Source organism: Thamnophis elegans, chromosome 13 (assembly GCF_009769535.1).
Source record: "Thamnophis elegans isolate rThaEle1 chromosome 13, rThaEle1.pri, whole genome shotgun sequence".
In the NCBI taxonomy this organism is placed as follows: domain Eukaryota; kingdom Metazoa; phylum Chordata; class Lepidosauria; order Squamata; family Colubridae; genus Thamnophis; species Thamnophis elegans.
This window is the reverse complement of record NC_045553.1, coordinates 41,078,398-41,104,953: the sequence shown is the minus strand read 5'-3', so window position 1 is coordinate 41,104,953 and position 26,556 is coordinate 41,078,398. Positions and strand designations below refer to the sequence as shown.

General features: G+C 45.7%; 1 protein-coding gene across 3 annotated transcripts in view; it reads left to right on the top strand.

Moving 5' to 3' along the window:
• The window catches only part of SNX19 (sorting nexin 19), a 59,227-nt gene extending 35,228 nt beyond the window's left edge, over window positions 1-23,999 (top strand). For 2 of the 3 annotated variants that reach the window (XM_032229516.1, XM_032229514.1), the window contains exons 9-11: window positions 16,422-16,606; window positions 20,696-20,783; window positions 22,930-23,999. In XM_032229516.1, coding sequence (XP_032085407.1) covers window positions 16,422-16,606; window positions 20,696-20,783; window positions 22,930-23,065 — 409 coding nt within the window. In that variant the 3' untranslated portion in view covers window positions 23,066-23,999. Of the gene's footprint in view, window positions 1-6,484; window positions 6,594-16,421; window positions 16,607-20,695; window positions 20,784-22,929 lie in introns of those variants that run through there. The other variant, XM_032229515.1, reaches the window with a different exon arrangement.
• Window positions 24,000-26,556: the final 2,557 nt, after the last annotated feature.

Genomic DNA, 26,556 nt, shown 5'->3' with positions numbered 1-26,556 from the left:
CTCCCAGAATTCTTGGCTTGTAGAGTTGCAGTCCACAAATCTTAAAAGTTGCCAAGCATGGACAGCCCTATCTCAAAAAGAGTATTGTTCTCACCATCTTACCCCAAAAAAAATAGGAAGATATATTTGTAATTCAAAGGCAGATTGGGTTCTTAGTTATGCCAGATTACCGATCTTGTGCCGTTATAACAATGATGCTTAAGGAACTGTTCTAGATCTGATTCTAGGTACAGTAGAACCTCTGGTCACGAAAACTTCTGACCACGACCAAATTTGTGGGGTTTGGTTTTGTAAGTGCCAAATTTCCTGTTTGTTTACAAACAACAGCGAGCCACGTGTTAACTGCTGCATTAATTTTGCATTCATTTGGTTAGGTTTGGGTCACAACCAAAATCAGGTTGCGAGCAAAGTTATGGAACTAATTATGGTCGTGACCAGAGATTCTACTAGATATAGAACTGTCCTAGGCAGATGTGTTTCAGCCACCTTCAGAGAGCCCTGGGCTGGAAAAAGATGTGTCCTCACCAACATAAGATGTGACGGGTAGGGATTGTTTTTCGATACGGTCATCGGAGCAGGAAATAAAATAGTTTTTAGGATTAGAACTCTGCAAGGCAAAATGTGAAAAGGAACATTATATCTGACATAGAAACCCAGTCTGTGAGCCAAGACGGATGATTCCTAAGGAGATTTGCTGCTTTCAAGGAGAAACGTACAGTTCCAGGACTTGGCTCAAATACGCCTTGCAGGTGGAAAACGTTAGGCCGATTGATCCAAACCATACAACAGATCGAACGTAGACTTAATAAATCAGTCCAATTTGCTTGCTCCTAATAATTAAGTGGATTGCTAGAAGGGGAAGTGGGTCAGGTTACGTTGTAATTTCATAGGGTAATTTTTATTAGATTATAGGCCCACATTCTGCAGATAATTGGCAGGAAACGGAGAACCATTTCTTGGAGGCTATTGCTTGATGCTAAGGTAGATATTCTAATACACAATAGCACAGCGCTGGGACTTTCCGGAAGGAAGGAAAGAAGAAGGGTTAGAAAACAATTGAAGGTTGGGGATTTAGGCAGGGTGATAGAGAGGGGAGCACAGCTGTTTCTGGGCTGGGGGCCGCTTGTGGTCCTTGGGTAGCCTGCCAGAAGTTGTAAAAGAGACCAGGTCTATAGCCAAGTTAGACTTGATTTCACTCAACTTAAAAAGAGTTGCAGAATAGTAATGTCTGTAATATCTACTCCTTTTAAGGTAAAGGTAAAATGGTTCCCCTCGCACATATGTGCTAGTCGTTCCCGACTCTAGGGGGCGGTGCTCATCTCCGTTTCAAAGCTGAAGAGCCAGCGCTGTCCGGAGATGTCTCCGTGGTCATGTGGCCGGCATGACTAAACGCCAAAGGCGCACGGAACGCTGTTACCTTCCCACCAAAGGTGGTTCCTATTTTTCTACTTGCATTTTTTACATGATTTCGAACTGCTAGGTTGGCAGAAGCTGGGACAAGTAACGGGGGCTCACTCCGTTACGTGGTGCTAGGGATTCGAATCGTTGAACTGCCGACCTTTCTGATTAAGAAGCTCAGCCTCTTAGCCACCTGGTCTCCTTTTACATGTTTTAATTTCTGGAATTTGATTGAGAGCTCATTGCAACATTAGTTGGCTGATGCATGTGAACCCAAGTTCTCAAATTGCGCCTAGTTACCTGTTTTGGTTTTGATCTGTAAGTGGTGCCGTAGTCTCTCTTCTATAATTCCAACTGCATCCCAAAAACGTAGCAAAGGGGGACGAAACACCTGCTTTCCAAGATGGCTAGCAAAAGCCAAACATCTGCCTTATTGGATGTAGTCCTCCTAGTGTATGGTCCCTGTGCAAGATTCCAGTTGATGTTCTCCAAATGATAATTGCATTTAGCTGGCTGCCACAAAGAAGAAAGGATGAACCTATTTCCCAATGCCCCTGAAGGCAAGACAAGAAACAATGGATGGAAACTAATCAAGGAGAGAAGCAACCTGGAATTAAGGAGAAACTTCCTAACAGTGAGAACAATTAACCAGAAGTACAACTTGCCTCCAGAAGTTGTACTTTTAAGAAGAGACTGGAATGCCACTTGTCTGGAATGGTATAAGGTTTTCTGCTTGAGCGTGGCACGACAAAACCGTGCTCGTCAAAATCGCGGTGATAAAATCGTGGCGCTAAAGCCGCGACGTCATCACCACGTGTCATCACCGCCGCGACAACAGCGCGGCAACAGAAGGGCGCTTTAAAATGGCGCCGCGGCAGAAAGCCGATTTCAATTAAGGTAAGGGTTAGGATTAGGTTTAGGGGTTTGTTTTAGGGTTAGGGTTAGGTTTAGCGTTAGGTTTAGCGTTAGGGTTAGGGTTAGGGTTAGGTTTAAGGTACTGAGTGCTTGGGAATGCGCGGATTTGCCCTCCGCGATTATGTCATCGTGGTAGGGTCGCGTTTTTCCTTAGCGCTTAGAACGGCGCGAATTAGTCTTGGCGCTTATGTGTCCGCGGATAAGGGCTTCGCGGATTTGTGGTGGAACCCTGCTTGAGCAGGGGGTTGGACTAGAAGACTTCCAAGCCTCCCTTCCAACTCTGTTTATTCTGAAATTCTAATATTAGAATTTTGTTCTGGCAATACTTTGTTTTCCTATGAAGAACTCATTAGCTACAACATTCAATGAAGGCTATATAAAGAGTAGCAAAGAGATGGGATGGGGATAATTACTCTTGCCTTCTTCGTCTCTTTGGCTTTTTCATTTATTTATTGTTTTTAATCCCCACTTTTTCTCTGTCATGTTTCTTTTCAGAAAGGCTGGGTTAAAACCAGTAAAACAGGCACGCCAAATTTCTAGACCTTCTGATATGTACCGTATATACTCGAGTATAGGCCGACCCGAATATAAGCCGAGGCACCTAATTTTACCACAAAAAACTGGAAAAGTTATTGACTCGAGTATAAGCCTAGGGTGGGAAATGCAGCAGCTACCGGTAAATTTCAAAAATAAAAATAGATACCAATAATGTTTTTGAATATTTATTTCAAAGAAAAACAGTAAACTAGCGGCGTATTCAATGAAATACTTCACTCACCTCATGATGCTGACGTCCCGCTGTGATGATGATGTCCCGTGCAGCCGCGGGAGCGATGTCCCGCCTCCTATGACACACGGCACAGTGATTCCTATCATTGGATCACTGTACCAGAGGAGGTGGGACATCGCTATGTGGCTGCTTGCCATAACAAGGAGGAGGTGGGACATCGTTGCAGAGCGGCAGGAGGGGGAGGAAGGGGAATCGTAAGACAGCTCTGCATTACATTAGAACGTGAGGAGGGGGGATGGTGCGGTGCGCGCTGCGCGGCAAACTGACACAGAGGGAGGGGAAACTCACAGGGGCGCCGGGCCATTCACGAGTGTCACCCAGCGGCATGGCCCCGCCCCTTTTTCTCCTCCATTTCGGGCAAATTTTTCACTGACTCGAGTATAAGCCGAGGCGGCTTTTTTCAGCCCAAAAAGTGGGCTGAAAAACTAGGCTTATACTCGAGTATATACAGTAATTTACTGTAGAAACATTCAGGAGCCATGATGAAAGAATTCCAGAGACTGCTGTACTCAAAATCAGTCTTTACAGTGAATTCCCAATTCATATTCTTCCAGTTCTTTTTCCCTTCTCAAAAATCATCTGTCTGGTTTTTGGCCGTGGACAAATCTGGCATCAAGAAGAATTGTAGTCGTCGCTCCTAGTTGTTGTTGTTGTTGTTGTTTTGCACTGTTGACATTGTGAAGGCACCAGAGCAAAAGCCTAGGGTTTAAATCGCACATAATGTTCGCAGAGATAACCTTGCCACAACCTCAGCTTTGTGTCACGTTCTCCTAATCTCACCTGTGCACAGGTGAAACTAGCTCCATAAATGTATTGGCCATTCACGCTTATCTCATTTATCCTTCTGCTCAAGATGCTCAGGCCAGCTTCTCATGCTTGAGACAAGCTTGTGTTGTCCAGGCAAGTAAAATGGAATAGAATAGAATTCTTTATTGGCCAAGCGTGATTGGACACACAAGGAATTTGTCTTTGGTGTATGTGCTCTCAGTGTACATAAGAATAATAAAAATACATTCATCAAGTATAAGAAGAAATAACAGTTAGTGATAGTCAAGTGTAACGTTCCCGTGGTTCGCCCATGAGGCCAATGTTGAGAAAAGACAGGACAAAACCTTTCTCGGGATGGAGCGACCCAGATTGGGGGTCTGAGAGCCCCTTTTATTGAGATAGGACAAAAGCAGGAGGAGCAATAGCATGTGGTTAAAAACAGCCTGTAAAAGTACAATTTCTAATCTACTGCTCAGGGAAGTTCTGTCTATACATGGTCAAATCCTGGGCGTCATTGGTAGGGCACATCTCAGGATGTTATGTTATGCACTATCAGGATGTTATGGAGTTTTAGGAGTTTGTTTTCTCCTGTGTGGTTCAACATGGCTCTGCAACTATATTACAACAGTCAAGGTTACCAATAAGGTATCAAATCATACTAGGAAACAAAACAATATAAATTGAAAGATACAAGCAACTTGGTTATGGTCATAAGAGGGAAGAGATAGATACTAGGAAGGAAGAGAAGAATAATAGTAATACAGTCTTAGTAAATTATTTGTCATTGTTATGGGAATTAATTGTTAAGCAGAGGGATGGCATTCAGGGAAAAAACTGTCCTTGTGTCTAGTTGGTCTAGTTGTTCTGCCCTGAGGCCCCTCAGGGAAAAGGGCGGCCTATAAATGACAATAAAATGAAATGAAATGGTGTGCAGTGCCCTATAGCGTCATTTTGAAGACAGAAGTTGAAACAATTTGTGTCCAGGATGCGAGGGGTCTGTAGATATTTTCACAGCCCTCTTTTTGACTCATGCAGTAAACAGGTCCTCAATGGAAGGCAGGTTGGCAGCCATTGTTTTTTCCTGCAGTTCTAATTATCCGTTGAAGTCTATGTCTTGTTGGGTTGCGGAGCCAAACCAGACGGTTATGGAGTTGCAGATGACAGACTCAATCATTCCTCTGTAGAACTGAATCAACGGCTCCTTGGGTAGTTTGAGCTTCCTGAGTTGGTGCAGAAAGAACATTCTTCATTGTGCTTTTTTGATGACGATTTTTGATGTTAGGTGTCCATTTTAAGTCTTGAGATATGATAGAACCTAGAAACTTGAAGGCCTCTACTGTTGATACTGTCTTGTCTAGTATTGTAAGAGGTGGTGGTATAGGTGGGTTTGTTCTAAAATCCACCATTATTTCTACGTTTTTGAGCGTGTTTAGTTCAAGATTGTCCTGGCTGCACCAAAATGGTTGGTTAATAATAATAACAATAACAATTAGACTTATATACCGCTTCATAGGGCTTTCAGCCCTCTCTAAGTGGTTTACAGAGTCAGCATATTGCCCCCAACAACAATCAGGGTCCGCATTTTACCCACCTCGGAAGGATGGAAGGCTGAGTCAACCCTGAGCCGGTGAGAGTTGAACTGCAGAACTGCAGTCAGCTGAAGTAGCCTGCAGTGCTGCATTTAACCACTGCGCCACCTCGGCTCTTGTTCGGCCTCCCATCTGTATGCAGATGCATCGTTGTCTTGAATGAGACCAATCACTGTGGCATCATCTGCAAACTTCCAATTTGCAAGCTTTCTTCTGCAAAGTATTTTAAGAGAGTCCCACACCCTTTTGCACTCTGATCCAGGTGACTCTATACAGATAAACCCCCAAATGGCCTCAATGATTTTCAGAGCGCAGACAGCCAGGTGACTTCAAGGAATACAAAGCCTTCCATTCCCCACCAGTTAAGTTGGAACTGAAGAAGTTTCTTGGATGAGAAGGGAAATGTTTTCAAAAGGAAGAAAACCAATAAATCCCGGTTGCCTTTTCACAAAGCACCTTTTGGCACAACCATGACCTGGGTGATTAAGAACCTCCGTAGACATCCTGGCATTTCCATCAGTCATTAGATGTTGGGTTGGACACCCCACCACTCCCAAGTTCCACCCCTCCCCAGCTACTCCATTCAATCCTTTTCCTTTGTTCATTCCCAGCACCTCCGTAATCCGTTCTTTGGCCTTGCCACAATGGAGGTCATTTCCCACCGAGGCGAAGTCACCGAGGACAATTGAGCTCCCAGTTAGTTACCACGGCAACTTCTGCATCGCCATGGCCGCTACTCCACCCTGTCCAATTGCAACCCCCCCTCTCCTCCCCAACTCTTTGCCCCAAGTCTCAGATTGCTTGGACGTTGGGGGGTGGTGGGGGGAGACTGGTGAGTCTAGTTAAAGCCAAGTTGGGTGGCCGGTTTAATTAGCTCTCAACCCAGGAACCCTCTGCTGGGGAAAGCAGGGTCGGTATCCTGCTGATACTTGTTGAATGAGAATATGAGTGGGAAGATTTCGCACCGAAAGCAGAGGGGGAAACGGGATGGCGTCTCCATGCTGAATGGTCTGACCTTCTGCAGGCTTGCTCTGAAAATCTCACTCCCCAAGAGAAGTTAACGTCCATTTAAGGATTTGCAGTCTATCAAGCAAAACAGAAGAGAAAAAAAAAATACAGGTAATCCTCATGTGAATGATTGGTGCCGTTTTATAAAGCCTTAATAAGAGCACACCTGGAATACCGCGACCAATTTTGGTCACCATACTTCAGAAAAGATGTTGAGACTTTTGGAAAAAAAGTGCAGAGAAGAGCAACTAAGATGTTGAAAGGCCTGGAGACTAAACCATATGAAGAAGCTGCAGGATTTGGGTTTGGCTAGAGAAAAGAAGGCCTAGGGGGGACATGATAGCAGTATTCCAGTATTTTGAGGGGCTGCCTCAAAGAAGAGGGGGTCAAATTATTCTCCAAAGCACCAGAGGGCAGGACAAGAAACAATGGGTGGAAATTGATCAAAGAGAGAAGCAAACTGGAATTAAGGAGAAACTTCCTAACGGTGAGGACAATTAAGTGCTTGCCTCCAGAAATTGTGCCCCATCACCTGCCTGGGAGTTCTGCTTTCAACGGGTGCGTTATTCGGAACGCTGAAATTAAAGCGACTCTGAAAATTGGTCAGAAAGCTTAACCTGTACATTTAGTAACAAAAGAAGCTCTGACGCCTGTAGAAAAATAAGCAGACTTGGGGAGGTGCAGATTTCTGACGCGGACATAAATGAAATTGGGAGATTCAACACTTTTCCGTCATTTAAGCAGAGGTGGTATTTAGCAGGTTCTGACCAGTTCTGGAGAACAGGTAGTGGAAATTTTGAGTAGTTTGGAGAACTGGTAAATACTACCTTTGGCTGGCCGCGCCCCCATCTGTTCTCTGCCTTCCTGAGTCCCAGCTGATCAGGAGGAAATGGGGATTTTACAGTATCCTTCCCCTGCCACGCCCACCAAGCCACACCACGCCCACCAAGCCACGCCCACAGAACCGGTAGTAAAAAAAAATTGAATCCCACCACTGTATTTAAGGCATGTCTTTCGTCATCCGTGCACTCAGTTTAATGGCTTCTTTCATGGTTAGACCAAATGACTGTTTACTATCAAGTCTTATACTGGCAAGTTGTTGTGGTTTGAGGAATCTCCATAAACTGCGTCTACTGATCCTTGTTTCCGATCCTGGTTTTGGAACTGGAGTTTTCATAGAAGGTTTTTTCCAAACCAGGATTGCATGGATCAGGGCCGTTAGCCTGTTCTTCTGGACATCAGAAGATTAAGGGAAGGGGAATGGAGGTGAAGCATCTGAACTTGGGACACCTTGTGTTCGAATTCCTACACTGTTGGCATCTCCGGCTACACCCCCCCAGGACCATAAGCCAAGGACGTCACTGCTGAAGTTCCTCCAGGTCAGCCTGGCCTCTGTGCAGTGCCAGATGTAACCTGTCCATTGTTATGGCCAAAACTTTCTGTCTTCCTTCCAGAAGTTCTCATGTTCTGGGCAGGGAGGTCTTCTCTGTGGAACATCTGCCTTGGCTCCCTTCTTCAGCTTGACGTGGTATGACGGATGGCCCGCGTCACATTGGCAGGTGCGCAGCAATCGATAGCCAGAGGTGATTCTCCTTGCCACAGATGAAGGCGGGTTGTGAAACCATAGTAAAAAGGAAGAGCTTTATTTAAGACAGATGAGTAGCCCCATATGGAAACAGTTGCTGAGGTTTATCTGCCCGCCTTCCCTTAAATCATTTCTGTAAGGAGTTCCAAGACCAGAGATATCTCGTTTCCAAAACAGGCCTGTTGGCTCTTCCTTTGTTTAGCCCAGATGCAAAGAGACCTGGATTATGAGTGGGTTGTCTGCAATCCTGGTTGGGGGGGGGGAAGGGGGGAAATCCTTCAAGCCAGCTGACCGCTATTTGCCGTGATGTTCCTTTCCTAACAGATAAATCAGTTAAATGTAAAATAAACACAGCTAGAATAGTACGCCCACATTGCTCGTTAAAACATTCATTGCAGGCTTTGGTTAGATTGTTATTTTAAAGGCATTGTTTAAATTTTTAAGAAGACTAAACCACGATGAACTGGGTATGTCTAAGCCAGTAATTCTCAACCGTCCCAATGCCGCGACCCTTTAATACAGTTGCTCATGTTGTGACCCTCAACCATAAAATTATTTTCGTTGCTACCTCCTAACTGTAATTTTGCAATTTTCCGATGGTATTAGACGACCCCTGTGAAAGGGTCGTTCGACCCCCCCCAAAGGGGTCGCGACCCACAGGTTAAGAACCACTGGTCTAAACTAACAATGGGAAGGACCAGGAATGGCATCACAGCAGTCTTGCAATATTTGAGGGGCTGCCACAAGGAAATGGGGGCCAACCTATTCTCCAAAGCACCTGATGGTAGAACAAGAAGCAATGGATGGAAACTAATCAAGGAGAGAACCAACCTGGAATTAAGGAAAAAAAAACTTCCTAACAGCGAGAACAATTAAACAATAGAATGACTTGCTTCAGAAATGGTAGATGCTCCATCACTGGAGGCTTTTAAGAAGAGACTTGGAAAGCCACTTGTCTGGAATGGTATCAGCAGGGGGTTGGACTAGAAATAAGGAGAAATTTCCTGACCGTGAGAATGGAAGGATTTCAAGTGCTTCAAGAACCCTCTAAAAGGATGCAAAGGACCAGCTGTCTGCAAGGAGTATAAATCCTTCCATTCCCCACCATCCAGTCGGAACTGAAGAAGCTTCTTGGATGAGAAGCAAAACAGCAAAGTCCAGTTGCCACCTAAAAAAGCATCCTTGGGACAACCGGTTCTAACCAGAGACTGGTTAGTTAGCCAGAGAGGTGAACAATGGCTTTGTCCTTTAAAAAAAAATCAAGTGAAAATAAAAGATTTCACAGATCACCGTGAGTTTTTTCTGCCACACCAATTAACTTTGCAGACTAATTCACCCCAAAGAGAGAGGGTCCTTTTACAGATTCCTTTGCTACAAATCTGCAGAGAGGAACTGTTCAATGCTGCAATGGGATGTCAAAATGTTTTCGGGACGAGGAGGGCCACTGCTTTTGCATTACAGATTAACAGAGTTGGAAGGGACTTTGTAGATCATCTAGTCCAACCCTCCCCCCCCCCTTGCCTAAGCAGGAGATCCTACACCATTTCCAACAGATGGAAGAGTCCAGCCTCTTCCTGAAATCTTCCAGTGATGAAGCTCCCACAACTTCAGAAGGTAATTTCTGTTGCACTGACTGATTGCTCTCACTTTGGGAAAAATTTCTCTTTATTTCCAGGTTGAATCTCTCCTGGATCAGTTTCCATCCAGAAAAAAAACTTTGGTTTTAAAAAACCCAGGGATTTCAATTAGAAAACAGAGTTGGAAGGGACCTTAAGAGGTCTTTTAGTCCAAATCCTTTACTCAAACAAGAGATTCTATAACCTTCTGGACAAATGGCTGGTCAGTCTCTTCTTGAAAACCTCCAGTATTGGAGCACCTATAATTTGGGGAGGGAAACCCTTCCACTGATTTCATTGTTCCCCATTATTCTGTCAGAGCTGAAGAAGCTTCTTGGATGAGAAACAAAACGTCTTCAAAAGGAAGAAAAAAACAAGAAAGTCGAGGTGCCTCTTTAAAAATCACCTTTGGGACAACCATGACTGAGAAATTTCTACAGGCTATTAGGTCTGGTTGGTTCTGACCTCTTAAGTTGTGCTTTTCATTTTGACCTGAACCAAATTAATGAGTGGTCGTTTAATTCATTGGAAATACTCCTTGACCCATGAGAAAAGTCTTCAAGACATACACATGCATGCCATTAAAAAACAACAACCCTCAAACAGATCCAGCTTAATGTCAGGGCTGCTTCACTTAATAACCAAGAAAGAAACCACTCAACTCCATTTTGAAGAATTAAGAGTACTTTTACTGGTTATAAGTAAATAGAAGCTAAGCAAAGCTGGATCTGAGCAAAAGCGCGCACAAGCATTAGATATCAATACATGACCCATTCCCCTCCCCTTGGTAACCCCAGCCCATAGCCCAATATCTCCACAGCTGTCAAGTGGGAAATCATCATCAGGTTGGTATGCCGGACAGTTGGCCTTGGCGGGAAACTCCTCTCCTTTCCACCTGCGCAGTAGATGGTGAGAACAACTCCCAATTAACAGTCCTCCTGTACAGAATATTTCCCATACCCAAATACCATGCCCCCCCCTCCCCGTTTCAATGGCAGCCGAAAAGCAAGCAGCAAAACAGGCTGACGGGTACGTTACGTTAAAATATAACCCAAGTTTCAATATCCGTCAAGTAGGAGCTTAAGGAAAGTTCTACCGATAGACATAAGCCAAGGAATCTAAAAGCTTTTTACCTAGCTATCAAAACAATGTGAACTCCTAGCAGTCTTTGTAAGATGATGGGGTTATGGCTAAAGAGGTGCTGTTTTGTTCCCTTGTCCTCGTACGGCCTCGTGGTTTGCTAAATATGGCGAGAAAGTCTTAAGGAACGGAAGTCATCCCTCTGCCCCGGGCTCTCATTTTTTTAAGTTTGCTTATTATAAATTGGATCCGTTGTTATGAAGTCGGGGCTCTGTGGAACGGTTGCAAACAAAGCCTGGGTTGCATAACCTCGGAGAGAGCTGAGGACGGGTGAGAAAGTCACTGGATTCACACAGGGAAGCAGAAAAGTTTGCAATACAGCCAAGAACTTGGATTTGGGATGATAAAACCGGGGGCTCTTCTTCCGCATTTTGAATTACCGTGTTTTTCAGAGTATAAGACACACATACACATACACATACCCCCAAAAATGTTTTTTTTTAAATAGTTTTTATTAAACAATTTTAACCTTTTAAAAAAACAAATACAGAGAAAACAAGATAGACATAACAATATGAAATAGTTTTACAGCCTTCTGTATCAGCTTCAGTGATGGGTTGCAGGCGGGCGTACCGGAGCCTGTCCGGAGCCACCTGGTACCGTTCCGGTACGGTGCTCCAGAGGGCCCACCTGCCCACCCGTGCTCCTTACCTGTCTTTTAAGGCTTCGGTATTTACCATAGCGTGTACAGCGCCTGCGCGATGCTCCACTGAGCAGCTGGAGGCATTGCTGGACAGTACGTAATGCTCACGTCCATGTGAACGACACCGGACCCGTTCCCACCATACCGGTTGGAACAGGATCCGGAGCCCACCACTGATCCACTTACATATTTAGCTTTTATAGTTCTCTATTCTACGTTGTCTTCCTATTGGTTTTAACATCTGTAATACTGTAATAAAAGTTGTATTCACAGTTGTAACAATTATAATTTGTTCATATCAACATTATATTTGCATTATGGTCAATACTTTTAAGTTTGATAGAAATTAGTAACTTCGGTTAATTTTTATTAAATACTACTTTAGAAAAAGCCAAAAAATAAAGACTTCTATTTCCTGCTTTGGCTTTTGTTTTCTAGCCACTTAGACATTCTATTCCATATTTTATAATCCGATTCTTCTCTTTCTTTTAACTCCATGGTCGTTTTGTCCATCTCTGCACATTCGACTCAAAGGTGCAGAGGATGAAAATTGTAACCCTGCCGCCTGGAACGGAGGCTGAAAATGGACTGCGGAGTCCGAAAATGGGACATGCAGATGCGGCAATAGGCTATGGCAATCCCAGCAGCCTGAAACAGCTGATCGTTGGGAGGCCAATCCAACCGACAATCAGCTGCTTGTGCTACTTAGACTGTGCTGGAACTGAAACGGGTTGTTTTGCTGTTTGCTGCAAAGAGGCAAATTGCTGTGAGGCAGATTTTTTTTTTCTTGTTTTCCTCCCCAAACGTTCGGTGCATCTTATACTTTGGAGTGTCTTATACTGCGGAAAATACGGTATGTCATCATAGACTTAAACCCAGTTCCTGTACATCTCCTGTGACAAGGTGTCAGAACACCATAATAGATATTTCCCTTATACAGGTAGCCCTCGACTTATGGCACAATGGATCCCCCAAACTTCGGTTGGTAAGCAGAACCTTTGTTAGATAAATTTTGCTCCGTTTTACAACCTTTCTGGTCGCAGTTGTTAAGTGAATCACTGCAATAGTGACATTACGAACCCGGTTGTTAAGTGAAGTAGCGGCTTCCCTATTGGTTTTGCTTGTCAGAGGGTTGCAAAAGATGATCACATGACCCCGGGACACTACAGTCGTAAATATGAGTCAGTTGTCAAGCCACTGAATTTTGATCACGTGAACATGGTCATAAGTGTGGAAAATGGTCATAAGCCACTTTTTTTTCCGGTGCTGTTGTAACTTTGAACAGTCACTAAAGGAAATGTTGAAAGTTGAGGACATGCTTCCAAAATTGGGCAGGGTTATCAGAAGGAGCTGTGCAGAAAAGGAAGAGTTGCCATGGAAGCCAAGAGATCAATATTTCTTAATGCAGAGGACAAGTTAGGTCCCAGGAGTTTTGTGGCCATTCTGATATGGTGGGTTTGCTCCATTAGAGCCTCTTATGAATCCAATCAAAGGAGATCTAAGATAAGGAACATCCTCCTATCATTGAATACCTATCTGTTGTGGCCCAGCAGGAGCCGTTGGAGCTGCACACAGACTCCGACAGCGAGGGGCCTTATGAGTCGGCTCTGGAAGGGGTGGAGGACCCTGGACAGGGTTCCGACTCCAAGCAGGGTGCATAGAGGCTGGTTGGCCACCAGGAGGCGCCTGAGGCATGGAGCAGCTGTGAGCCGCAGGGAGTGTGCTCATGACGTCAGGCCTTGGAGTAGTGGCGAGGAGATCAGGGAGGTGGTCCTGGATGCCAGGCAACGCTGGGCAGATCGACGGAGAAAACAGCTACGCAGTTACAAAAGATAATTGGACTCAACTGGTTGTAATTAGGCTCCTCTCAAGATTGTATTTAAGAAGGGACTCGGGGAGGAGTCTGATTTGCAGGATTCAACTTCATTCATAACGCTGGAGAAGCTGTTATCTGCCTATGTCGAAGTCTGAGTTGCTGCCAAGATTTTTATCTGTTTGTTTATGCTTGGGCTTTCAACCACCGAAATTTATGTTTCCTGTTAATTAAAATGCTGTGAAATTCCAGTTAAGTTTGTCTCGGCATTTGTTACTGGATGGAGGAGGGGGTCAGAACACCATCACACCAGCTTATTGCCATTTCTGTGGCCCACAAAACGTGAACTTTATGGAAAGCCTGAAGTTGGATTCCACAACTTCATACTTGTCCATTCATCCTGCTTTCCAAGAATGACTCTAGATGTCTAGGGAGATTTTCAGTCATCCAGGTCAGGTTTGTCCCAAAGGTGCTTTTTTTCAAGAGGCAACTGGACTTTCTGGTTTTTCTTTGAAGACTTTTTGCTTTTCTTCTTCTTCATTTATTGATTAGCCCTTGGGACATATCAAAGTGCAGAGTTCCAGAAACAAATTACTACTAAAATTTGATTTAAAAAAAAAACAATTTAAAATGCAATTGGATAAAACACAATTTAAAGTGAGATTGGAATAAAATGCAGTCTAAAATGAATTTGAAATAAAATGCAATAATTTAAGCTATCGAGAAGGTAAAGGTTCCCCTTGCACATATGTGCTAGGTGTTCCCGGCTCTAGGGGGCGGTGCTCATCTCTGTTTCAAAGCTGAAGAACCAGCATTGTCTGAAGATGTCTCCGTGGTCATGTAGCCGGCATGACTAAATGCAGAAGGTACACGGAACGCTGTTACCTTCCCACCAAAGATAGTCCCTATTTCTCTACTTGCATTTTTACATGCTTTTGAACCGCCAGGTTGGCAGAAGCTGGGACAAGTAACGGGAGCTCACTCTGTTACGCAGTGCTAGGGATTCGAACCGCTAAACTGCCAACCTTCTGATTGATAAGCTCAAGGTCTTAGCCACTGAGCCCTTAGGATAAAGATAAAATATAATATATCTCTGGGTCATCCCTGCAATCTACCCCAATCAATTCCAATCAGCTGCTTCAACTCAATATTCTTCCGCTCAATTCTTCAAGAGCTGAAGAAGCTTCTTGGATGAGAAGTGAAACGTCTTTCTTCAAAGAAAAACCAGAAAGTCCAGTTGCCTCTTGAAAAAGCACCTTTGGGACAATGACTTTATATCACGTTACGAGTTGCCTTTGGCTCTGGATTCCCTTTAACCGAAGGGGAAAGTAGATTCAGGGTTAAGTCTTGTGTCCTTTCTCCCAGATCTAAGCTGGCAAAGCCATCATTCTGCATTTCTCCCTCCACTTTTGGGATCGCAAAAGGTTGAATACCTGCTAATCAAACCCTCCAGTGCCCTGTCTCCCAGCCAGGGTACGAGGACACAATGTTCATGGTTTATATACCATTGTAAACTTCTGCAGGGCAAAAGATGGGAACAATTCACGTAAAAATATTGGGCAGTTCTCTGCGCCTCTTGGCTGGCTCTCTTGAAAAAGTTCAACTTCATATAAACTGATTTATAGGCTACTTAATTTGGGGAGTGCTTGCATTTGTCTTCCTTGAAAAACACTTAGCAACTCGGGCTGCGTTTTTATTACTCTGGGCAAGGCCTACTGTAGCTCCCAATTTTTCCAGCCAGAGTCAAAAAGGCAGGAATTAATATCAGGAAATTAGCACAGAGGGATGCCGTATTTTGATGATCTTGCTTAATAAAATAAACACAAAAGAAATAAAGTTAATAGATTTTATAGAAATGAGAGTCCTTGGGATTTCCTGTGGAAGAACAGCTGCTTTGTATATGGGTAGTCCTTGACTTATGACCACAATTGGGCCCGGATCTTCTTATGGTTAATAAGTGAATCATATGGTCTTTAATTGAATCTGTCTCCCCCCCCCCCATTAATTTTGTGTCAGCGTTCCAAATAATGCACACATAGAAATAGAAATAGCACTTAGACTTATGTACTGCTTGCAGTCCCCTCTAAGCAGTTTACAGAGTCAGCCTCTTGCCCCCAACAATCTAGGTCCTCATTTTATCCACCTCGGAAGGATGGAAGGCTGAGTCCACCTTGAACCTGGTGAGATTTGAACTGCCAAATTGCAGGCAGACAGCCCTCAGCAGAAGTAGCCTGCAATACAGCACTCAAACCACTGCGCCACCATACCTCAGTGAAAAAAGCAGAACTCCGAGGCAGCTACATTCCTCAACGAACAATTCATTGGATACTTCATATTGGCACAACTGGTGAAAACCAACTCTGAAAGTTCCCGCGGTTTTCACCCAGTTAAAAAAATAAAAGTTCCCCATATTTTTCGGAGTATGACGCACCGGAGTATAAGACGCAGCAAGGGTCTGAAGAGGAAAATTAGGGCAGGTGGGCGGAGCTACCGGATCACCCAAACTGGCTGAATACCACCTCTCGTGTGTGTGTGAGTGTGTCTGTGTGTATGTCCCTGTCCCTATGTCCCTGTGTGTTCCAAGCAGCAGTAGTACCAAAGCAATTGTTCTATAGCAGGAATGGTGAACGTTTTCGGCACCGAGTGCTCAAACTGGAATGTGTGCATGCGCGCGCCGGAAACCCAAAGACCAGCTGGTTGGTGAGCATGCGTGCATGAAGACCAGCTGGCTGTCGCACATGTGCGTTCTGGGAACCCAAAGACCAGCTGGCGATGGCATGCGTGCCCACATAGAAGGCTCTGTGTGCCACCTCTGCCATGCGTGCGATAGGTTCAACATCACGGTTCTATAAGTGTGGGCTGATGTACCTGAAAGAAACATCAATTCCCTTCCCTTATCTTAAGAGCCAAGGTGGCGCAGTGGTTAAATGCAGCACTGCAGGCTACTGCTAGATCAGCACGTCAGCGGTTCAAATCTCACCGGCTCAGGGTTGACTCAGCCTTCCATCCTTCCGAGGTGGGTAAAATGAGGACCCAGATTGTTGGGGGCAATATGCTGACTCTCTGTAAACCGCTTAGAGAGGCCTGAAGGCCTATGAAGCGGTATATAAGTCTACTGCTATTGCTATATTGCTATATTTTTTTTCCCCCCTACAGGTGGCTTGAAGTCCAAGTAGACAACTTGACCTGCACCCAGTACTGGGTGCAATATCTTCGGCTGCTCCAGGAATCCATTTGGCCTGGCGGAGTCTTGCCCGGGGTGCCCAAACCACTCAGGACAGAAGAGCAGAAGGCTCAGACCAAGGAACAGGCCCTGCAGATCCTCGTGGCAATACTGCCTGGTGGGTGAAGCCCAGACCCTAATCCTAACCCAAAACCTCTTCAATGTTTTCCTCCTCGTAGAGAGCCATGGGAATGGCCTGGAGGGACAGTCGTAAAGCCATTCCCTGGTCCCTGGGAAAGGTGATAACTTTAGGAAGGGACACAACCTGGCTTTTCCCTCAGTCATTGGGGAAGGGAAGGAAAATATAATCGGGCTTGCAAGATAAAATAAAAGATAATAGAGCTACTGCATGTGTCAGTGGAGATTCTCAGTCATCCAGGGAGGAGGAGGAGGAGAGGAGATGAAGAGGAGGAAGGGGGAAGGAATATGTGGAGCTTGGGGTCCTTGGTGCTGTCTGAGTTTGGTGGTTTTCTTGGAGACAGTTCATTACTCAACTAGGTAACATCATCAATGCTAGAAAGTAGTGGGATTTGAGATGTGGAGAAGTGGGAGAAGCAGAAGGAAGAAGAGGAGGAGGAGGAGGAGGAGAAGAGGAAGATGAGAAGAAGAGGGGGAGGAAGAGAAAGAGGAGGAGGAAGAGGAGAAGAAGAAGCTGCTTTTGTTCTGATGAGTTCTATTGGATGTATTTTAAAAGTATTGATTAAAAGAGGAAGATTGTTATTGTTGCTGTTATTATTATTCTTGGACGAGAAGCAAAATGTATTCAAAGAAAAACTAGAAAGTCCAATTGCCTTTTGAAAAGGCACCATAATAGAGCTAGCACTGATGATGTCACCTAGTTGGGTCATGAAGCAGAAAACCACCAAGCTCAGAGAGCACCAAGGACCCCACTTTTCAGCCCTGAGCTCCAGCTATTCTCTTCCGTCAGAGAGTATCTTAATACAGCTTAATTCTAGTCTTCTAGAGTCTTGTTCCTGATCCAGGCAATCTCCAAGGGCTAACACACCTTAACTTAGAAGGGAAGTGGAGCTGAACAAAATGATAGAAAACCACTCATGCATTCATATGCAAAATTTGCTCCCAAATGGGCCTCTTTCTTGGCTGTTTCATCCCTATCTTTTTTAAAAAAAAAATTAGCATGCTAATGATAATAATGAACCATAATCATGCCCATCAAATGAAGCTCTTGGTTTGAAAACTGTACACTCTGATACAGAAGGTGTCCTGTCAATTTCTGCATCTCCAAACATTTTTTATTTTAAAAAAACACATTTTATTTACTTGTATGTTGAAAAGACATACTGTTCACGGCACACCTTTAAAAAAAAAAAACATCACAAGAAAAATCACAAGAAACAAACATAAAACATCAAAGTTCCAAAACATTAAAAGGCCTGGTGAAAAATTATGTTTTGAATCTCTTCCTAAAACCCTAAATAAGCAAAGAACGGCTTGTTCCATAACACGGACTCTGTTCTGGAGAAAGCAGAATTAATCATCGATGTCAAAACAGGGATATTTTCCCTAAATTTGTGTTGTCTATGGAGATTCTCAGCCATCCAGGTCATGGTTGTCTCAAAGGGTTCTACCACAAAAGGGCGAACGACAAAAGCGCGCCTGACTAAACCGCGGTGACAAAACCGCGAGTTCTAAAGTGCTCCAGCGAAAGAGCACTGAAGCGCGCCGACAAAAGCGCGCTGTAACCCTAAACCTAACCCTAAACCAAACCTAAACCTAAACCTAACCCTTACCTTAGCTTAAATCAAGCTTCTGTCGGCACGCTGTTGTTGGTGCGTTGATGACATTGCGGTTTTAGCGCCGCGGTTTTGTCAGCGCGCTTTTGTCATGCACGCATTTGTCGGGTCACGGTCCCAAAGGTGCATTTTTTCAAGAGGCACCTGGACTTCCTGGTTTTTCTTTGAAGACGTTTTGCTTCTCATCCAAGAAGCTTCTTCAGCTCTGACTGGATGGTGTGGGAATGGAAGGATTTGCACTCCTTGCAGAAAGCTGATCATTTGCATTCTTTTTAGAGAGTTGTTGAGGCCACTTGGAGGTTTATCTGTGTTCTCAGTGGTGCAAATGGGTGTGAAGCCTTCTTGGAGCCACTGAAAGGACTGGAGATACATGATGTCATATCCCTCCACTTCTGTTGAGAGTTGTTGTTGTTAGTGGCGAAGTCGTGTCTGACCCATCGCAACCCAATCGATAACGTTCCTCCAGGCCTTCCTGTCCTCTACCATCCTCTGGAGTCCATTTAAGCTCACACCTACCGGGATCTTACATTCCAGGTTCCCAAGGAGTACAATAGCAGAGTTGGAAGGGACCTTGGAGGTCTTCTAGTCCAACCCCCTGCCTAGGCAGGAAACCCTATACCATTTCAGACAAATGGCTATCCAACATCTTCTTAAAGACTTTCAGTGTTGGGGCATTCACAACTTCTGGAGGCAACTTCTGTTCCACTGATTAATTGTTCTAACTGTCAGGAAATTTCTCCTGAGTTCTAAGTTGCTTCTCTCCTTGATTAGTTTCCACCCATTGCTTCTTGTTCTACACTCAGGTGCCCTGGAGAATAGTTCAACTCTCTTCTTTGTGGCAACCCCTGAGATATTGGAACACTGCTATCATGTCACCCCTAGTCCTTCTTTTCATTAAAGTAGACATACCCAGCTCTGGCAACCATTCTTCATATGTTTTAGTCTCCATTCCCCTAATCCTCTTTGTTGCTCTTCTCTGCACTCTTTCTAGAGTATCCACATCTTTTCTACATCGTTGGTGACCACAATTGAATGCAGTATTCCAAGTGTGGCCTTAGCAAGGCATTATAGTATAGATCTTTATAGCATCGGATGTTCCTTTCACCACCATATACATCCACAGCTGAGCGTCCTTTCGGCTTTGGCCCAGCTTCTACACTCTTTCTGGCGCTACCAGTACTAATCCTCTGCTCTTCCCCAGGAGCATATTGGACCCCTTCCGATCTGAGGGGCTCAACTTAAGATCCCACAGGGTGGGCCTCCTTCAGATACCGTCAGCCGGACAGTGTCGGCTGGCGGGCCCCCGGAGGAGAGCCTTCTCGGTGGCTGCTCCGACCCTGTGGAATCAGCTACCCCCAGAGGTCCGGACCTTACCCACTCTTATGGCCTTCAGGAAAGCCGTTAAAATCTGGCGGTTCCGGCAGGCCTGGAGCTGTTGACCTTAATGTTAAAGTCCAGCCCCGATTAGAACGTATGTGTGTTGTGAATTTTATTTTTTTACTTATTTTGCTTCTCTTTTTTTCTTCTTTTGTTGTAAGCCACCCGGAGCCCTCCGGGATTGGGCGGCCTATAAATTTAATAAATGAAATGAAACTTCCGGCGTCATATCTTTTGGCCTTTTTGGTACTTGTCCATGGGGTTTTCACGGCAAAGATACTGGCGTGGGTTGCCATTTCCTTCTCCAGCGGATCACGTTTTGTTCAGAGCTCTCTGCTATGACCTGCCCGTCTTGGGTGGCCCTGGATGGCGTACCTCATAGCTTCATTGAGTTACGCCAGCCCCTTCACCACGACAAGGCAGTGATCATGAAGGGGATTGAGAGAAGGCTGTTTCATTTTGACATAGCTGGCCTCTTTGGATTGGATTGGATTTATTACATTTATATGCCGCCCTTTTCCCCGAAGGGGACTCAGGGCGGCTCACAATTCAGTCAGGGAAGGGGGTACAGACAGGGGGATAAAAAGACGAACATAACAATGCAAAATTAAAAAAAACACACAACAACCATACCATTCGAGAAGGGGGGCAACAGCTCTTTAGCCCCAGGCCTGTCGGAACAGCCAGGTTTTAAGGGCTTTGCGGAAGGCCTGGAGGGTGGTGAGGGTTCGAATCTCCACGGGGAGCTCGTTCCAGAGGGTCGGAGCAGCCACAGAGAAGGCCCTCCTCCGGGTAGTCGCCAGTCGGCATTGGGCGGCGGATGGAATTCGGAGGAGGCCTAATCTGTGGGATCTAATCGGTCTATTGGAGGTAATTGGCAGCAGGCGGTCTCTCAAGTACCCAAGTCCAATACTTTGACCCTTCTTCCAAAACCAGCGGTCCCCTCTGTCCAGGAGTTTGCTCTTCTTCAAAAGAGGGGCCTTTGTCTTTTAAATGCATCTTTGGGATGCCCTGTGTTGTACTATACTACTACCGTGTTTTTCTTGTGAGTTCACACTAGTCTCTGATTCCCACAGACTCACTGCAAGAATTCCTAGGTGTCACCAAATGTCAACAAAGCTGGAGCCTCGTCTTAGAATCCATGCAGCATCCAAGCATCAACAGGTAACTTTCGCCGTACGATACCAAGTTAGGGAAATGAACCAGTATTTACCCTGGGCAGAGGCACTGAATGAAATACAAGTAGTCTTCAACTTAAGACCACAATTGAGGACTAGAATTTTAATCAGTAAACCAGGCAGTGCTAAGTGTGTGATTTTCCACCTGTTTACTAGAGTCATTAAACGAATTTGGCTTCTGTCATAGAATAGAGTAGAATAGAATAGAATAGAATAGAATAGAATAGAATATAGAATATGATAGAATAGAACGCAGACTAGAATAAAATAGAATAGAATATAGAATATGATAATAGAATAGAATGCAGAGAAGAATAAAACAGAATAGAAAATAGAGTATGATAGAATAGAATATAGAGTATGATAATAGAATAGAATAGCAGAGTAGGATAGAATAGAATAGAATAGAAAATAGAATAGAAAAGAATAGAAAATAGAATATGATAGAATAAAATAGAATGCAGAGTAGAATAGAGTAGAATAGAATAGAGAATATGATAGAATAGAATAGAATATAGAATATGATAGGGTAGAATAGAATAGAAAATAGAATATGATAGAATAGAAAATAATAGAAATTAGAATGTGATAGAATAGAATGCAGAGTAGAATAGAATAGAACAGAATAGAAAATAGAATAGAATAGAATATAGAATATAATAGAATATAGAATATGATAATAGAATAGAATGCAGAGTAGGATAGAATAGAAAAGAATAGAAAATAGAATATGATAGAATAGAATAGAACTCAGAGTAGAATAGAGAATATGATAGAATAGAATATAGAATATGATAGGGTAGAATAGAATAGAACACAGAGTAGAATAGAATAGAATAGAATTCTACAATTCTATTTCGGGGGTTCTCCGAACTGCACAGAATCTTAGCTAGAGGTTCTCCCGAACCCCCAGCAGCCCAGCCCTGTGTACATCCATGCCAGCTGTCAAGAATCTGATTTTTTTTTTTATCATGTTACCCCTGGGAAGCTTTGATGGTTACAAGGGCCCATCACTTTTTTCAGTGTCATCCTAATTTCGAACAGTTGCTAAAGAAATTGTCAGAAGGGGAGGACTACCTGTAGCACAGGATCTTGAGAGATAAAGTGGGACGCAAGATTTAGTAGGGTAAGCAAGATTGACAGAGGGAGGGCTTCCTGTTGAGGCCATTCCATATTTTTTTTCTCCCGTCAGTAAGTTCTTTTCCCGTAATGATTCTGCTCGGTCTAAATAAAGCGACACTATAAAATAACACTCCCCAGTTTGACGCTGGCTGTTAATATAATGTGTTAAAATCCTAACATCTCGTTGCGCATGAGACTAGCGGGGGGCTCATATAAACAGTTGGCAGTATCTAGCAGGTTTTGGCTGATCTTGAAAAAAAGCAAAGCGGGTTGAGGTCTATTTATTCCTTGGATTTAGTCCTCGGATAGGAAACTGAAACTAATGTGGAAGAAGACAGAGGCAACCTCCATATGGTTGCTAAGACAACTACATGGGTTTTTTTCTCATGGTGTATTGACCTTACTACTCAATGAATCTCACCGTGAAGCTATTTCTAATACTAGAGCAGGAGTCGGCAACCTTAAATACTCAAAAAGCCTCAAAGGTCCTAACTGATAGCCCCCCCCCCCCTTCAATTCTGGAGTCAACTGGAAATCCAGTTCCCCCCAACAATAGAGTCTCCTCCTAGCATGGCGTCCTTTTTCCTCTGCCAACCCGAAGTTCAGTTCCCACGCCATAGAGTCTCCTCCTAGCGCGGCGTCCTTTTTCCTCTGCCAACCGGAAGTCCAGTTCCCACCCATAGAGTCTCCTCGTAGTGTGGCATCCTTTTTCCTCTGCCAACCGGAAGTCCGGTTCCCCCACCATAGAGTCTCCTCCTAGCGTGGCGTCCTTTTTCTACTAACTGTCCTAACCGAAAGCCCTATCAATTGTGGAGCCAACTGCCCCCCCCCAACCAGAAGCTCCTCTCAAAATTGTAGTGCCGACTGGCAACAGGGGGCCACAGCAGAGGGATAAAAGAGCCACATGCGGCTCCAGAGCACCAGGTTGCCGACCCCTGTACTAGAATGCTCATCTCCTCGGATATTGGAATCTGCTGTCCCATTGATTCAAACTCCGTCTTTCTTTTCAGGCACATAATTTACTCTCTCGTGGATATCCTGATGGAGTTTTTGATCCCCGATTCCCCGTTGGAGGCGCCCCAAACAACGCCGATAACGACTTCAGGCTATGGAGCCGCTGAGAGAGCTAACACTTCAACCCGCTAGTTCCTACTGCGAGGCGAAGAGAAACCCATACACACCCCCTAGACATGATCTCATATGATACTTTGCTGTTGGTCTGATCCAGAATCTGTTGACCAAGGACCAATAGATAGAATTCTGGTAGAGACCAGCGATTCCTGCAGAGGATGTTCCAGAGCTGTTTCTGCACAATAAAATAGTATCAGTTCCAGAACCTGGAAGGAATTGCAAAGTATTTCAGGAATGAGACGAAATAACCTCTTAAATGTGAACAATCTGGAGAACAGGATGAGACTTTAGATACATTCCCCGGATGGATGTAATTTTGCTTCCTGCATGTCTTGTTTTAATTTACAGGAAGTTTTGGTGCTCTCAAAAGTACTTATATGAGCATTCCATGACATGACCTCTCTCTGGGTTTTTCCTTCCCAACCAAACCATTCCAATGAGCAAAACAAGCGGCAATTAATTCCCGTTTTTGCTTTTTATTCTGCACATCATGTCTTTGTCCTTGAAACTTAGCAGTATTCCTGGAATCTCGGAACTACCAAGTGTTAGAAGGTTTGATGGCGTTCCAAAATTGATGTAATTGGCTCAAGTCACTTGTGTCTGAAGAGATGACAGAACCCAGCTCAACCCTTTTGCTGCTCCTCAGCCGGCTTTGAAGAAGTTTATTGCTATTTGTTCCCCCATCTAGGAAGCTGTTACTCCTTTAGCTCATTGGGATGGCTTGCGTACCTTTTACGATGGACTTGCTGCCAAGGCCAAACCAAATTGGATGAGTCTAGATCAGCCATATATCGATGCGCCCAACCAAGGGAGGTGTTCACGGATTCTTAAGTGTGGAGAATGGAGGAGAGCTTCCTTTGTTTGTCAGCCTACATTTAAGTGTGTTTGCATGGGAGCTCGAGTCCTTGAGTTGAATACGTGTCAGAATTAAAGTTGTCGTTTGGCTAAATCTTGAGCGAATTTTCTGTTGACGTGTTCGGAAAGATACAAAAACCACCCAGCATTAATATCTATGGAGATTCTCAGTCATCCAGGTCAGAGGTGCCCAATCCCTGGTCACACCCACTACTGGCCTCTTCGCAACTGGGCCATATGAATGGTGGGCCGGTAGGCGCATGTAGCTCAACTTGTGTGAGTGGCAAGACAGTGTTATGAGCAGCTCAACTTGCACAAGTGGAGCTGTGCACCCATGCCACGTGCCTGAGAACCCCGCCGCTTGCACAAGTTGAGTTACGGCCGCACCCACTCGGGCAGCCCAGTTCCCCTCTCCCACCTACCTACCCACCCAAGTTGGGCCCATCAAGCCACAAAGGTTGGTACCACTGATCCAAGTCATGGTTGTATTGGATAACAGAATAGCAGAGTTGGAAGGGACCTTGTAGGTCATCTAGTCCAGTGGTCCCCAACCCCCGGTCCGCGGACCGGTGCCGGGCCGTGGAGTACCTGGCACCGGGCCGCGCAGCGGCCGGGGGCCATGATCGCTGCAGCGGCCGGGGGCCATATTTGCAACTTTTTAGTCCTCATGAACGCGCCCTTTCTCTGCCCCCCCCCCGCCGCCCCAGATGTGCGGGGCTGGGGGGGCGAGGGGAGGCCCGATCTCCCCCCCCCGCCCTCTTGCTCTGCTCGCCCCGTGAGGGAAGGGGCGGCGGCGGCGGCCTCGGCCCGAACTTGGGATGCTGCTGGCGGAGGCTGCCTGGGAGACGAAACTTTGTCCGCGGACTCACCCGGCCCGCCTGCCCCGTGGAATGACGAGGGGGGGGCAGGAGGGGGCGGCGGCGCTGCATTTTCCTCCCAAGGAGAAACTAAGGTTGCGGGGGGGAGGGGCGCAGCGCGGCCGTTTTGGGGGAACTTGGGGAGCTTTGCCGTTCCGAGAGGCGCTTCGCACGCAGCCCCACCCAGGTGGGAGATGTTTTCCTCCGCCGAGGCGGGGAGGGGGGGCTTTACGTAAGACTCGCGGCGCAGCTCTGCCCCCCCTCCTGGAGTGTCACCTGCCTCCCGCCCCTCCCCTCCGCCGCAGCGCTTTTTGTGTCAGGCCGGCGGGGCTCTCGGGGGCCCTTCGGCCGCAGCCCGCCTTCTCCCCCTCTTCCCTTCATGGAGCGCGGCGCGGAGGCCCACCCCCTCGGAAGCAGCCGGCCTCCGCCGCGCCAGCCGCCCGCCCGCCCGAAGTAGGACACAGGGCCATCTTTTTCCCCCGCCGAACTGCAGTGAGGAAAAAGGGCTGCCCGAGCGAGCGGATCGCGGGGTCGGTTCCCCCTCCCTTCCCCCGACGGCCAAGGAGGAGGCGGGGCGGCCTCGTGGGCTGTCGGCCTTGGCGTGAAGGAAGCCCCCCCCCGCCCTGCGGAACGCGCGCCCAGGATGGCCGCCTTCCCACCCGCCGGTCCGGAAGGCCGAGGGAGGCTCATCTGACTGGTCCGCGGCGATAAAAAGGTTGGGGACCACTGATCTAGTCCAATCCAAGCAGGAGACCCTACATCAAGAGCCGAGGTGGCGCAGTGGTTAAATGCAGCACTGCAGGCTACTTCAGCTGTCTGCAGTTCGGCTGTTCAAATCTCACCGGCTCAGGGTTCACTCAGCCTTCCATCCTTCCGAAGTGGGTAAAATGAGGACTCGGATTGTTGTTGGGGGCGATATGCTGACTCTGTAAACCGCTTAGAGAGGGCTGAAAGCCCTATGAAGCGGTATATAAGTCTTAACTGGATAAGGAAGGATAAGGATCATTTCTGACAGGTGGCAGTCCAGTCTCTTCTTGAAAGCCTCCAGGGATGAAGCTCCCACAACTTCCAAAGGCAACTTCTGTTCCATCGGCTGATTGTTCTCACTGTCAGAAAATTCCTCCTTAATTCCAAGTTGAATCTCTCCTTGATCAGTTTCCATCCATTATTCCTTGTCTGGCCTTTGGGTGTCTTGGAAAATAATTGACCACCTCCTCTTTGTGGCAGCCCTTCAAATATTGGAACTTTAGAAGTTTCTTGGATGAAAAGCTTAATGTTTTCAAATGAAAATGAAACAAAAGTCCAGTTGCCATTTGAAAAAGGTGCCTTCAGGATTTACCCAGAGTAGGGAAAACACTGAGGACTTTGAACTGTGGTGCTGGAGAAGACTCCTGCGAGTTTCTTGAACTGCAAAGCGATCAAACCGGTCAGTCCTAGAGGAGAGATCAACCCTGACTGCTCTTTAGAAGGCCAGATCCTGAAGAGGAAACTCAAATCCTTTGGCCACCTAATGAGAAGGAAGAAAGACTCCCTGGAGAAGAGCCTCATGCTGGGAAAGATTGAGGGCAAAAGAAGAAGGGGACGACAGAGAATGAGGTGGCTGGATGGAGTCACCGAAGCAGTCGGCGTGAGCTTAAATGAGCTCCAGAGGATGACAGAGGACAGGAAGGCCTGGAGGGACGTTGTCCATGGGTCGTGATGGGTTGAACACGACTTTGCAACTAACAACAAAGGGAAAACGCCTGCCTGCCTTAAGGGCAAACCTTTGATAAATGACTTTTCAGTGCCTGCTGC